At 39.4% G+C, this 13691-nt stretch overlaps 1 protein-coding gene across 3 annotated transcripts in view; it reads right to left on the bottom strand.

Moving 5' to 3' along the window:
- Positions 1-13691, bottom strand: part of SEMA6D (semaphorin 6D) — a 111483-nt gene that overhangs the window by 11864 nt on the left and 85928 nt on the right. Inside the window, exons 7-18 of one of the 3 annotated variants that reach the window (XM_075345796.1) lie at positions 11742-11832; positions 10556-10675; positions 10002-10090; positions 8142-8359; positions 7892-8023; positions 7601-7756; positions 6502-6675; positions 4508-4648; positions 4346-4423; positions 3830-3888; positions 3375-3431; positions 702-869 (exon numbers count right to left, since the gene is read on the bottom strand). In XM_075345796.1, the coding sequence (XP_075201911.1) occupies positions 702-869; positions 3375-3431; positions 3830-3888; positions 4346-4423; positions 4508-4648; positions 6502-6675; positions 7601-7756; positions 7892-8023; positions 8142-8359; positions 10002-10090; positions 10556-10675; positions 11742-11832 (1483 nt within the window). The remainder of the gene's footprint in view (positions 1-701; positions 870-3374; positions 3432-3829; positions 3889-4345; positions 4424-4507; positions 4649-6501; positions 6676-7600; positions 7757-7891; positions 8024-8141; positions 8360-10001; positions 10091-10555; positions 10676-11741; positions 11833-13691) is intronic. The other 2 variants (XM_075345797.1, XM_075345798.1) reach the window with 2 other exon arrangements.

The following is a 13691-nucleotide window of genomic DNA, read 5'->3' as shown; positions in this document are numbered from 1 at the left end:
ACATATCACTTCATTGGCTGGTCTCATATATCTGACTACTAGTACATACATCTGCATTTTTTTTACCCTCAAGTCATGTACTGATATTATCTTTTGTGAATTATCCTTCCCCTTTATATATTTATCTTAATCTTGTCTCATTTATATCATGCATAAATAAAATTAACTTTCAGGAGATATTTTGCTTGTGTCTTATGGTTTAGTATTTTCAGTGAATACACAACTGTTATTTATTTATTTTCATTGATGTCTACTGTGCCTATTAACTTGTGGCAAGTGCCAGGGCCTTGTTGGTTGCCCATATAAATATTTCAAGAAGGTATGTAGAGCAAACATAATGATGTGCAATAGAAAGAAATCATGTAAAATCATGTATTTAAATGTGAATATCATAATGTATGACAAAAAAAATAAAATAAATAAAATTCCATAAAATATAAAACAAAATATAAAATAATATAAAAATACGGTAAGGAAAATCATAAATACACTGCCATGCCTGAGTGGAAACCTGCCAAGTCTTCCATAGGTAGTAAGTGCCTTATCACATGAAGATGAAATCTCCACTCAGCGAAGCTAAGGCCAAGAATCAGCATCAAGTCATCAAAAATCAAAACTTAAATTTAGATGGGGCTAAGCCTGATAAAAGTGGTGATGGCAGATTTCCACTCAGTTTATGTTCTTCCCCTTTAAGGCCTTACCATTTGGGACACCTGTTAAAGTATCAATGTAATCAGAAGGGTTTGGGTCATCTTCATACACAAATTTCCGAGAACCAGTCATTCTGGGTTTCCAAGAACCAATCACTTTAGGAAGAATGACTGGACTGCTTGTCATTGTGGTTACAGACGTGGAAGGTGCTTCAATGTCTGTGGTAGCAAACAGATGTTTTATTACATTTTATTCCAATGCACAGCTGTATTACAATGATCTCGCCAATATGTCATGCTATATAGTGGCAGAACCAGGTGCAAAATGTCCTAAATGAGCACTAAACCTAGAAATTCATGTTTAAAGTACGAAGACCCTACTGCCCTCTTTGTCAGTTAGCGGCAATTTCTGTATGTTGCCTTTTTGAAATTCCGAAGAAAACATGCTTTTGGTGCCTGTTTATAATTGCTATTTGTATTTGAAAAACTGCTGTAAACGTTAAATGGGGAAAGACTTATCAATCTTGCCGTTCTATTGCACTCATAGGGGGGAGGTTCCTGCTGCATGCAGTTGTCTTAGAGCTAAAGACAGGCTAGTGAGACAAAAAAGGTTGACATGGCTGAGCTCCTGTGACCCATAGAGAAGATTTCTTTATCTATTTTTTCAATATTAAAATGGCTGATTTGCTAGGGACATTTATTGACAACACACCCCAAAAAAAGCCTGTATGCAAAAAAGGATCTGTCCTTTAAATAAGGACAAATTGGACAATAGTGCTTTGTGCTCCCATTTAAAAACCTTTAATGTGCCAATCATAAGGCTTAAAGGGAATCTGTTGGCAGGATTTTACTATGTAAGCTGAAGACAGCATGCTGCAAGGGTTAACACAGAGAATTCAGGGATGCCTGTCTTGTAAAGGGCCGATTTGTTGTTTATTTGCTTATTTTACTACAATGTCACGCGCAGTGCACTGACACTTCACTGTCAATATACAATCTCTATAGAGAGCCAAATATGGGCTAGGACAGCTCTCTCAGCTCTGCTACATTGCTATATCTAAAAGCTCCGATTGTGCCAGAACCGCTGCACCCAGCAATCTAAGTTGGATTCAGGATCTCATTGCCTACATCATGCTGATCTCAGATGAGGTAGCAAAAACCTGCTGACAGATTCTCTTTATTTACACTTTGGTAGGTTACAGCCACAAAACATCTTAAAGGGAACCTGTCAAGTCCCCAAACACTACTGTCCAGGAAATTAACTTTATTCCTCTAAGCAACCTTGGGCTTTCAGTCATAGAGGTGCGGCTGGTTCGGTTTCAGTCACATGTGAGCGGCAGCTGTAACCACGATTTGGCACTAACTGACAGCTGGCTAAACAGTGTATCAGTACTAAGTTGGCTGTTAGTTAGTACTGGAATGTGGTTACAGTCGTTGCTCGTACTGAGTCGGCTGTTAGTTAGTGCCGGGATGCGGTTACAGTCACCGCTCGTACTGAGTCGGCTATTAGTTAGTGCCATGACACGGTTACAGTTGCCGCTCGTACTGAGTCGGCTGTTGGTTAGAGTCAGGACACGGTTACAGTTGCCGCTCGTACTGAGTCGGCTGTTGGTTAGAGTCAGGACACGGTTACAGTTGCCGCTCGTACTGAGTCGGCTGTTGGTTAGTGCCGGGACACGGTTACAGTTGCTGATTGTACTGAGTCGGCTGTTAGTTAGTGCCTGGACACGGTTACGTTCGCCACTCACTATGTATTCAACTGTGACTGAAGCCGTGTGCCGGCTGCGCCTCTATGACTGAAAACCAAAAGTTGCTTTGAAGGATAAAGTTCATTTTCTTCTGGCAGCGGGGCTCTCAGTACAGCGGCCAGGGTTTAGAACGCTATTAACCTGTAGATTAAACCCGTATCTGCAGCTTAACAGGGTTTGGAGACATGACAGCTTCCCTTAAATGTATGGTTTCCAGTCCTTGTAATATATTTCTTATATAAATGCTATGAATGGAGTTAAATTTTAATTATACACTGGGTGTTTCAGGTCAGGATGTGAAATACGATCATATAACATTTTAGCGGTGTTATTAACAGTAACAAAGCTGCGATAATTTAGGGTGGGGATTGTCAGATTGAGGTGTCAGAACGTTTGGAACACTTTGCCAGCATTTCGCATATGTACACATGTAAGCCATACATACTCACATAATAGCAGACTTTGTAAAAGGTGTTAACTCTCGAATTACTACTTTTGAGTCATTAAACTCATAAATGGAAAAGACAAACGTTTAAAGCCCAGCGGTACACAATAAAGTACATATGCAACCAAATATAGAGATGTTGTATGGAAAATGTCACCGTCATCTATAAGTAATAGATGAGAAACACGCTTTGACAAATGTATGGGGAGCAGTAATGAAAGCTGGTCGGCTTTCATGCTGTGGAAATGTCACATACTAATTAAGACTTTTAATAAAAGATTTGACGCATCAATCAATGACGGGCAATCGGGTAACATGCGGTCACACATAGGTGAATTGCTTTGCTTCTTAAAGAAAAAGATAACAAACAAAAAAGGACAGATATCTCTCCTTGCAATTAGTGAGTGCATGAGGTTGAAGCACAAAAATGAGGCCAACTGCGAAAGGGGTGGGTGGGGGGGTCATAAGAGCAGAAAATGCTGAACCGAAAGATAAAGGCAGTTAATTTTAGATAAAATTAATAAAACTAACCAGATGTTGGATCGCCAAATATTTTGTAATCTGGTGTAGTTGTAGTAGACATTTTTTCTAAAATTAAAGGAACAGGTCATCAGTAAAAGAAACGAATCCAAACAAAAGAAAAAAATTCAAATCTTAAAAGGAAACAAAAAAAATAAATAAATAAAAAATTGGGTTATGATAATCAAAGATTATTTTTCCTCTATGTCCTTAAGCAGTTGCACATAGCCAAAGAAAAAAAAGAAAAACAAAAAAAACAAAAAAAAAAAGAAAACGAAGAATAAAAAAACATTTCACTACTGCTATTAAATGCAAAATAGCTTAGCCCATGAAAAAAAAAAATAATAATAAAAAAAAAAATTAGGTTACGGTCAAAAGGTGGTATGGGCATTATGGGAGGGCTGTATTCTACTTCTACGAAGCGCTAATTAAAGGGCTGTAATGAGCAATCCGAGGTTAGCCCTTACCATGGCAATCGCCAAGCTGTGCCGTGTTACCGTGTTCCACATCCTGTTCGTATCCGAAGCTGAAGAAGAAGAAAAAAAGAGATTTATTGAGAAATATTAAAAGAGCAATAAGACGCCGCACTTAAATATATAGGAAATACATTCTAGCAGCAAATACCAAAGCGACAAAATATTGTGTAAACATAGAAAGCCAATTTATGCTTGTTTGTACAGGAGAATTGCTTTGTGATAATTAATAGGAATCTCCGGAGGAGCAATACTTTACCTCCCAACTGGATTCAAAGCAGATATTACAATTCCCGCTAGGATTAATGTTTTCTGTCTCCAAAGCATTACGTTAGAAATACAATATAAAATACACAGAGTAATTTTTATCACTAAGCACAAATAATTTCAGTCACATCTACAGGCATTGTGGGAGAAAGAAGAAATCCATAATCCTAATAAAACAGTTTACATATCCCAGAATCTTAGATATATCGCCACCGCTAGCAGTAGGAGTGTAATCACACTTACAACATGCCAGGCTTCACTCTGCCGCAGGTCTCATGGTTTAGCCAAGCGCAGTAAGGATCCCTTGACCCGATACAGGACCTGTTTGTTAAGGAGAATGCTTTTGTCAACGATTTGATATGGAACCAGCAGAGATAAGCAACCTCACAAGAAGACGTTACCTACTTTTTGCATGAGCCATATCGTTCACAACGGCTCAGAGGGAGCCTGATAATGCAACTTGAGAAGGCCACGAATAAGGCATGGTGATCTTTGTCCATTTGCAAGGATAAGACTCTTCGGTCATCATCACTGTCACCGAAACACCTGCAGTGATGAAATCATGAGATCCCATAAATACCAGAGCATAGAGGAAAATAAAATGAAAGACTGCACTCCATTCATATGGATGCTGTAATAATGACATGGGGTGTCTTATAGTCAACATTTTGTTAGGCCCCCTTCACATGTCCGTGTTTCCAGTACATGTGAGGTCCGTTTACACATGTACCGGAGACACGAACACACGTAGACCAATTAAAATCAATGGGTTTGCACACATGTGCCTGTTTTCACACAAACTGTGTGTCCGTGTGCTCCACACATAGACATGTTTGTTTTTCTCCGGTAGCACGGATGTCACACGATCCCCACACTGATGTGCTCCGTGTGACACGTACTAGAGAAAATACGTGTCTGTGAAATAAAATGATTTTCTATACTCACCTTTCTCCACCGCTGATGTCTCCAGCACTGCCGACCCCTGCTCATTATGCTCATTGCATAGTCACTGCACCTCGGACCGGAAGAAACAGCAGCACCGGACACAGCAGCACCATGGACAGGTAAGTATAGAAGTTCATCCTGTCAGTGTACTGTGCAGATATCACACGGATAGCACAGGGACAGCACACGCTGACCACACACAGACACATGCACACACATATGCACCTACACCACGGACCGTGCAAAAATGTGTTTTGCACGGTCATGTAAAAGAGGCCTTAAAATGTAGACCCAAGATAAGAAAATCAAAAAGGTGTTCTCATTTGGGACATAAAAAAACACATTAACAGGATATGCCAAAAATGATGTAAAGAGACGGATCTCTGCATATATCTCAAAAACAGGGCAAACATGAGCTGTCATTCATAGAAAGGTCACTAAATGTCAAGGTTGGGCACATTTTGTTTGGAAACCCAAACGTTCAATAAATTATCCACAACACTCCAAAAGAAGAATCTTATGGATATTTAGTGTGGTGTCAGCATATGTAGCTCCAATATGTACAATGGCCAATGTTTTGGTCACTCATGGACCTTGGTCATGGTCAGTCTACATCAGGAAGCTTCTCTTGAAGTGCTCGCTACAATGAAATAGAGAAATGGTGGCACATGAGAGAGATTATGCTTCAATGATCCGCTAGCAGTGATGGGAATGAGCTCTGATTATGGGACAGACCTGTCAATCACATGCAGTGGCGCTCGGAGGTAGAGCCGGTCTAGTCTCCTGTCAGACTATGGTGTCGGTCCGGATCTTTAAAATATATTTTCTCTGACTCACCAGACCAAAGCACCTAGTCATGCTGTTTGTGGTTTGGACAGCATGAACAGGTTCCTTTTCGTACACCCCTCATGTAAAGACTAAACCAGCCTGAATTGACTGGTAATTGCTAAGTAAATAAAGCGCACAATACAAGACCTACAGCGGAGCACATAGTCTTCACAGACCTAAGGAAATCTTATCTAAAATATGCAATGTGGTGATACATTATAGGTCAGGAGGCATGAAATGAGCAATCTGTACGTGATCACTTACACGGAAATGGTCCGCTCATGTACAAACTTACATTAAAGTTGAAAATAAACACTCAGAATAGCACGTGGAGATCTTCCAACATTACAAAGTCTTCTCCTGACTCTACCCAACATTAATATACGGTTTCACTTGTAAATACGTAATGAGGAGCTATGAGGAGTTATGTAACATAATGCTTCTCATTTCTCAGTGAAAACAAGGATTATGAGAAGAGCAGTATTATTTCAGGTTTGCTACTGTTCTATTTGAGAATGTTCTCAGCCACATCATTAGAAGTAAATAGACTGAAAATGTGCAAATTGTGGAGGAGACTAAGTTGCATGTGAAATCAATACATTTGTTTTCTACAAGGTAATGCTTACTTTGCACGGTTGTAGGCATCAATTTCTTCCAGTAATACACTGTCATTCAGGGAAAATGGATTAGTCTTAGCCAAGATCTTTAGCACAATCCCAGCCTCAGAGCCCACAAATATGACTGTGTAATTAAGGTAAGGTCCGGCGAGGTGGTCTACGGCTACAGCCGTCAGCCTATATCTGTAATAAAAACGCAGAAACATTAAGCTCTAGTAATAATTTACTGTTTTATATTAGATCTCTAATTATCACATAACCTAATAATATCACTCATTTAACAGTTTAGTTCGCGGATAATGGTATAATTTACAAAAAAAGAGATGAAATATAAAATATTGTATCCAAACAGGACTTCAACAATAGAGTTTATGGAAATCAAAAAAGCATTCATCTCAGGCTCGTCTAAAAAAGAAAAAATTAACCAGGGTAGTATAATCTGTAAAAGAGCAGCTTCCACTATAGTGGACTCTGTGAGTGAAATACACTCTTGAAATCCAAATTAATAAGATTTGTTTTACGAGCGCTCAGGAAATCAATACAGCGAACACGCTTAGTATGGTGTACTCAAAGAATTCTCCTTTATTAGTGTATGTGACTAGTTTATATAAGGTCACAGACAAGGAAAGTTCCCTCTGAACCATGCACCAATAAGAGCAGTAAGGGCGTGAATGGAAATGTGAAACTTCTCCACCCATCAGTGCTAGCTGAGCCCTATGACATCATTAGTTATAAGACAAGATTGACATAATAAGAACAAAATGGATTCTAACCTCTCACAACTCTAAGGAACCATATATTACATGGTTTGTCATTCATAATATTATTTTTCCTTAACATATAAGCATTCGAAAATGTCTACTTGGCACCTTGACAATTAGAGTGAGACCCTGCTTAGACCCGAGCAACTAGATCTGTGGAGAAATGAAGTATTACACTGTGTCTATTCATATCACTCCTCTTAGTAATATATAAGAGGTCCTTCAGAGAGGGAGATGCTCTTTGTACCCGCTTTCTACTCTGGAGAGGATAATTCACAAAAACCTGAAAATGTTTTTCTTTTACCGGAACACCCCTTTAATTTATAGTTCTGAGCTATACACAGTACCTGACACGGGTTTTTGTGAACCATGGCTCTTCAACAATTGAAGGGACTGCAGAATCCATCAAAGGATGGGACTTTATAAAGGCCAGGGTTTCATCCGGAAACTCAGTGGAGGACTTGTAACCTTCCCCAGAACCATGTCTTGCACAGCAGCCCGGCCTACAAAAAGGAGTAATAATATAAGCCCCTGATATAACATTACGTGTTTTTATCAATTATCTTACAGAGTGACTCACACCTTTCAGCCCATTTATTAAACACCCCTGAAGCTAATCTCTATTTTTTCTGTAATACCTTGGTTTGGGTACTTTATCTTCAGGTACAGCTGTCCAAACAGAGTCTGGAGTCTTTTGTTCTTTAAATCTTCCTCTGAATACTTTCTCAATGTCATCCATCGTAAAAGCACAAACCGCCGAACCTGGTATGCTGAGAACGGAACAGAAAATAAGAAATCTTTCTTGTGCACGTTACACAATGGAAACAATTGCGCAAGCATGAAGAAAGTGAAAGACTCTATTTGATGTCAGTGTCTTCTTCTCTTTACCTATTTAGCTGAGTAGTAAACACGCCAACAACCGTAGGAACTCCATTGATTTCTATTATGTCTGTTATAGACTGCAGAACATCAAAGTAGAAGAATGAATCCCCTGGAACAGAACAGTTGAGTCTTGCCTTTACGAAAGAAGTCCAATGTTTTTCAAGAACCCTTTGAGACCCTCCTAGGTCATTTTTGCATATTCGTGCTACACGGGAATGTACAGCCTGGAAAACAGACAAATCCATATGTTTAAGTTCAATTATCAGCATTACAGAAAGGGTTAGTGAGGGCAAATCAACCACAATCAGTGTGTCTCAATACATTTGTTGTTACATTATGCTAATTGTGTTCCTTGTAGGCAGTAAACGCTGTACATTTTTAAAGGGAACCAGCCAGGCGACTGATCTCAAACCCATGGGCAGCAAGATTCAGGCTTAGCTACACAATTGCAGCAAGGTACGTAACTTTGAACGTTCCGATGTTCCAGAGAAAACACCATGTGAAAAACCGGCCAGAGACTATAGGAAGGGACAAAACTAGTCTGGTATAGACCCTTGCTGCCTTTTCCATGAACTGCTCCAGTAAAATGATCGGGAATGACCTGTTAATCAGCTAGATTGGTGAAGAGAGAAACCATCCGGTGGTGGCATCGGACTTGTCTCATCTTCCCTATAGTCCTTATAGCCGGAGTATTTCAGAGGAAAGCATTCCTGGCTGCAATTGTGCAGCCACTCTGATCTTGATGCTCGGAATTTGCACAGCATGAATCGGCTAGCAGGTTCCCTTCAATGGAAAGCAGCTAAAGATCTGTCAAGTCATGATGAAGGTGGACTCGGAAGAAAATGCTAATTATTTGGCGGAATTCTATTACAAACTAACGAACTCTGTTCTTACAATTTTTATTTTCGAGCTCAAGTGAAGACTTGTTGGCATTAGAAACTCTGTTTTAGTTATTTTTCTGATATAGAGCGCTATTAATATAAAATGATACTCAAAAAGGTTTCAGATTCGGTTATCAGGTACGTGAAGCTGATTTACATCTCTGCTTGGAAATCATTACACCGATTCTGGGTTTGGCTGCTGAACCCATGTTACAGTAATCCATCGGATAGAAAGAATTGCGTAGATTCTACACTTTTCCTTTCCTTGGATCACAAATTTCTGTGCCGGTCTGATTTCAGCAAGCTCTAGTTTGTCTGAATTAGGCACTGAAAGGAAGCAGACAGTTTTTAACTGCGGCCTGATGTCCATTTTAATGCACCACTGAGCAAAGCCCATAACATTCCCGCAGATTCCCCACCTTTTGTGAAGTCTTTAATTAACCATGCGTAAATGGTTTAATAATTTACCGTGGAATGTCTATAATGTGGCCAAAGTATCATAAACTGCATTTGTGTCATTTAAATATTTAACATTTGGGAGGCACAATGGAACCTGTGTTGAGATATAAACATATTTATGCATTTAATCCTTGCCAAGAAATAAAGTGATTTTCTAATCAGGGTCATACAGGAATCTGAAAGCCATTTTGCTCTCGGATAAAGCCATGTATTCTTTCCTGCACATTTTAGGAACCGATAACACACCTAGCCTGCATCCCATATTTTCCCTTTCTGGGTCATGTAAAGTCCGTCTTTGAAGATTAATTAAAGAAAAGAGTGAGGCAAATATCTGAGTAATAGATTGTGGTTGAGAAGCAGATGAAAATGAATAGCCCCGAGGCTAATGGATAATTTTATAATAGCAGAGAGATTTATCAGGCAGCGACTTGCTCGAGATATTATGCCACATTGGTGAACTTGGACTCATCTTTGCTAGTGTTATGTTAAATACCAAAACTTGGAATACCCCCAAATCTGCACTTACCTTGCCTAAATTGTTATGCTCCACAGCAATCTCTCGGAAAAAGAAGTAGATGTAGTTGCCGTACTCTATCGCATGGAGAAAATGTGGCTCTGGAAAGTCAGGAAGACAGGATATGTATATCATTAAGATTGTATAAGATGCACAATACATATCTAGAATGTATAAACTTAGGGCTGAAATCTCGCATCTCCGACCTGATGCATACACATAGGCGAGGATTCTAGCCTAATTGATCTTCGAGGCTTTAATGCTGCCTAATGGAGTGTAAGAGGACCTCGAAGAATCCAGATTTTTTTTTTTTACTGCAGAATCAATCATAAACCATTTTGCAAAAGAGGAAAAAAAAATAATATGCATTTGGAGTAAAGACCTTGATGCATCAGCATGCAAGATTTAGCTTCATCATATAGCGGTGTCAAGCCTAAAAGGGTCCCAGGTACTTAATATGCATCATATTTCTCAGAAATACTATTACACTGTGTTACGCTTCATTCCCATATCAAGTAGGTGCCTGATCTCTTTGTCATTATTAATAAAAGCTCGGTTTCAAGTACCTTTTAGCCACTTGGAGTCATATTTAATTGTCCTCAGAGCAAATCCATCCCCCATGCTCCGATAGATTACAGCATCGCTGGCTTGGAAGTCAGCCATGGTGGCAGAGTATAACTTCCCATCTGAGCGAGAAAGAAGAACGCCTTATTATATGATCATCTACAAACATATATACAGTAAATTGTGTTTTTTATCATAGAAATCTGCTATCTGTGCATGGATAAAAAGTCAGCCTTGACCAACGCTCAAACCAGGCAATATGAACTGTGTACTAAGATCATAATATCTGGCAATAGTCATCTGCTATAAAAAGCAGCTACACTATAAAGGTGCCAAGAACCAAAATGAGAGATATTGGCAGTGGAATACACATATAATGCGCATTTTTAATTAAATCTAAATCATAACAACAAAGTTACAATAGCTAGCACAAAAAATACTGGACCACGTGTAGTAATGCAAAGACTATGATCTGGATCACTCAATAATCATACTTGGCATACATAGTAAATCAGTTTATCCTTCCGGTGCTTTAACACTTTTTGTAAAGTAGGGTTATCTGTCACCATTCATTATGTTTAGGAAAAGCCAAGTCTTAGCTCAGCACTGTTATATATTCATATACACAGATGCAGGACCAGTTACATATCCAGGACATGCTACAAAGAATCTACAATTCAGCAAACAATGTACTAAATTGGTTATTCACATCCTATAAAGTCAAGGCTATCACTTTGTGATGATTGAGACCTGTCTTAATTTTCCCTATAATGGGCAATTTTGGTTTCAACTGTGCATTCACTTCAATAGGCCTGTGCTGTACATTACAAGGCTGCGCCGCTGCTGTACAAGGTAAGAACCATAAAGACAACATGGTGCTTTGTTCTCAGGATCGATGGATGTTCCATAGGTCAGACCACCACCAATCATAAAGTGATGACAAATCCACTGCAATCAATTCATAAGATGGTAAACCCCTTTAAATCTTGCCCATTAGGCAGGTGGCTAAAACTGCAAATACAACTGCATAGTATATTATATATCTATAGTAAACTATATGAATATGTAATATGACAAAAACACTCAAAATACATGTCATGAATACATCCTTTACTGGTGGTATCTCAGTTACCCATCGAACATACTTAAAATATGGCAAATGGTCTCAAACAGAGAAAAATGTTTTACCAGCGAAAAGGGCTACGTTGGTTTGTCTGGCATCAAATGGGCACCTTGCCAAGCCACTTATCTCTTCCCCATCATACTCCAAAGTGCTTAACTGCAAAGTAGAAAACATATAATTCAGCAACAAAACTCTGTGCACATTCTCTTTGCACCTCAGCACTATATTTCTAAATGACTTTATTATATAATATTTAATTACTGAGTGACGCAGCTGATGAATTTATGGACATTTTTTTTGTTACCAATTTTAAGTGCCTATGACAAAGGAAACCCTAACGATCATTTATTACCGATATATATGACATCTTAAGTACTATGGAACCGACCACCTGCGGTTCTGAGCAGTTAATCATGTGTAGATCTGGCTCGTTACGGTTCAAGCACTGGGTTAATCCACCTACTTAGAGCTTTTATCCCCAGTAACCAGCATAATAAGAATTTTACTAACATATATATCACATGCATAATATTGTATATCGTGTAGCTATAAAATGCTGGTTTGCTGACTATTTCTGGGATTATATATTTACTTTAGATGTTCCATATATTTTTTACATATATTAATCAGATAAAAGAACCCCCTCCCCCAACCTCTCCTTTCTAAAATCAGCCCCTCTGATGTTGAGCATGTCAAAACAGGATCAAAATCAACAGTGACATGTCTGTAAAGGCTTTTATTCAAGGTCTGGTTTGTTTAAAAGGGGCAGTTTAAAGGAATGCCATCATCAGATGACTGTTTAAATCAGGTTTTTGTGGTACATGTATTTTTTTTTCATTATTGGCAATGTTTTTTTCTTTCCCCATTTCACAATCTGCATTCGTAAAATGTAATTTTTCAATTTTCACATTGGCCGCTGGGTCTTTTTTGTAGACTCTAATCTGTCGATTGTTTCAAGAAACAACACATGGACATTAGCGACAATGAACATACTTCGACTCTCTTTTGTATTGAAATTGTCTCTTCAGGGAGGAAGGAGATGAACTCTAGTGCCACCTATTGGAGGTAGCAAACCTAAAAATCAAAAGTGGCCCTTTAACGAGCCTTTTCATATGACTTAGGATTTAAGCCAGATCAGAACCTCAATTTGCAGACACAGAGTTTCGGGATGGTTGCCCCTTGTCAGTGCAAAGTATGAGATCTGATATGACTGTATGAGAAGCTACTGTGGTTTCTTAGGGGAAATCTTTTCTCCTTGCGGAGACTGACAAACCAATCTGGCTGCCAGTGAGGAGTCTTATGACTGCAATGCTCCTCTGGGAAATATTCAAATTGTCTCTTCAGGGAGGAAGGAGACAAACTCTAGTGCCACCTGTTGGAAGTAGCAATCATCTAATGAGTGTGTGCAACAGTCACTGTGGAGCGAGGGGGAGCAGGGTCAGCTGTAACTTTGCATACCCTGTGTTATCAGCTGTATATAGAGGTGTTAATGTTACTATTCATTGTAATCCTGTCTTTGCTGATAAAGAGCCTGCTGAAAACTCTTCTTTATAAGACAAAAAGTAAGAGTCTAAAAATTCCCCAGTGGCCAGTGTGAAAATTACAAGATTACTATTTTTATTTAAATACAGATCATGATTAGAGATGAGCGGACATGTTGAAGTTCAGCCGGACTTTAGATAACGTTCAGTTTGGGACCCGGACTTGACCTGAACCCCAACGGAAGTCACTAAATTGGGCCGTTAAGGTCGCCACTCACATGCAGCCAGCCATATACAGATCACTTAAGGGCACTTTACACTCTGCGATATCACTATCGATATCGCTAGCGAGCGTACCCACCCCCGTCTGTTGTGCGACACGGGCAAATCACTGCCCGTGGCGCACAACATCGCTTACACCCGTCACACGGACTTACCTTCCTTGCGACGTTGCTGTGGCCGGCGAACCGCCTCCTTCCTAAGGGGGCGGTTCGTGCGACGTCCCAGTGACGTCACATGGCAGCCGTCCAATAG

The sequence above is a fragment of the Anomaloglossus baeobatrachus genome, chromosome 4 (genome assembly GCF_048569485.1).
Source record: "Anomaloglossus baeobatrachus isolate aAnoBae1 chromosome 4, aAnoBae1.hap1, whole genome shotgun sequence".
NCBI lineage: Eukaryota > Metazoa > Chordata > Amphibia > Anura > Aromobatidae > Anomaloglossus > Anomaloglossus baeobatrachus.
This window is presented reverse-complemented; position numbering and strand designations above follow the sequence as displayed.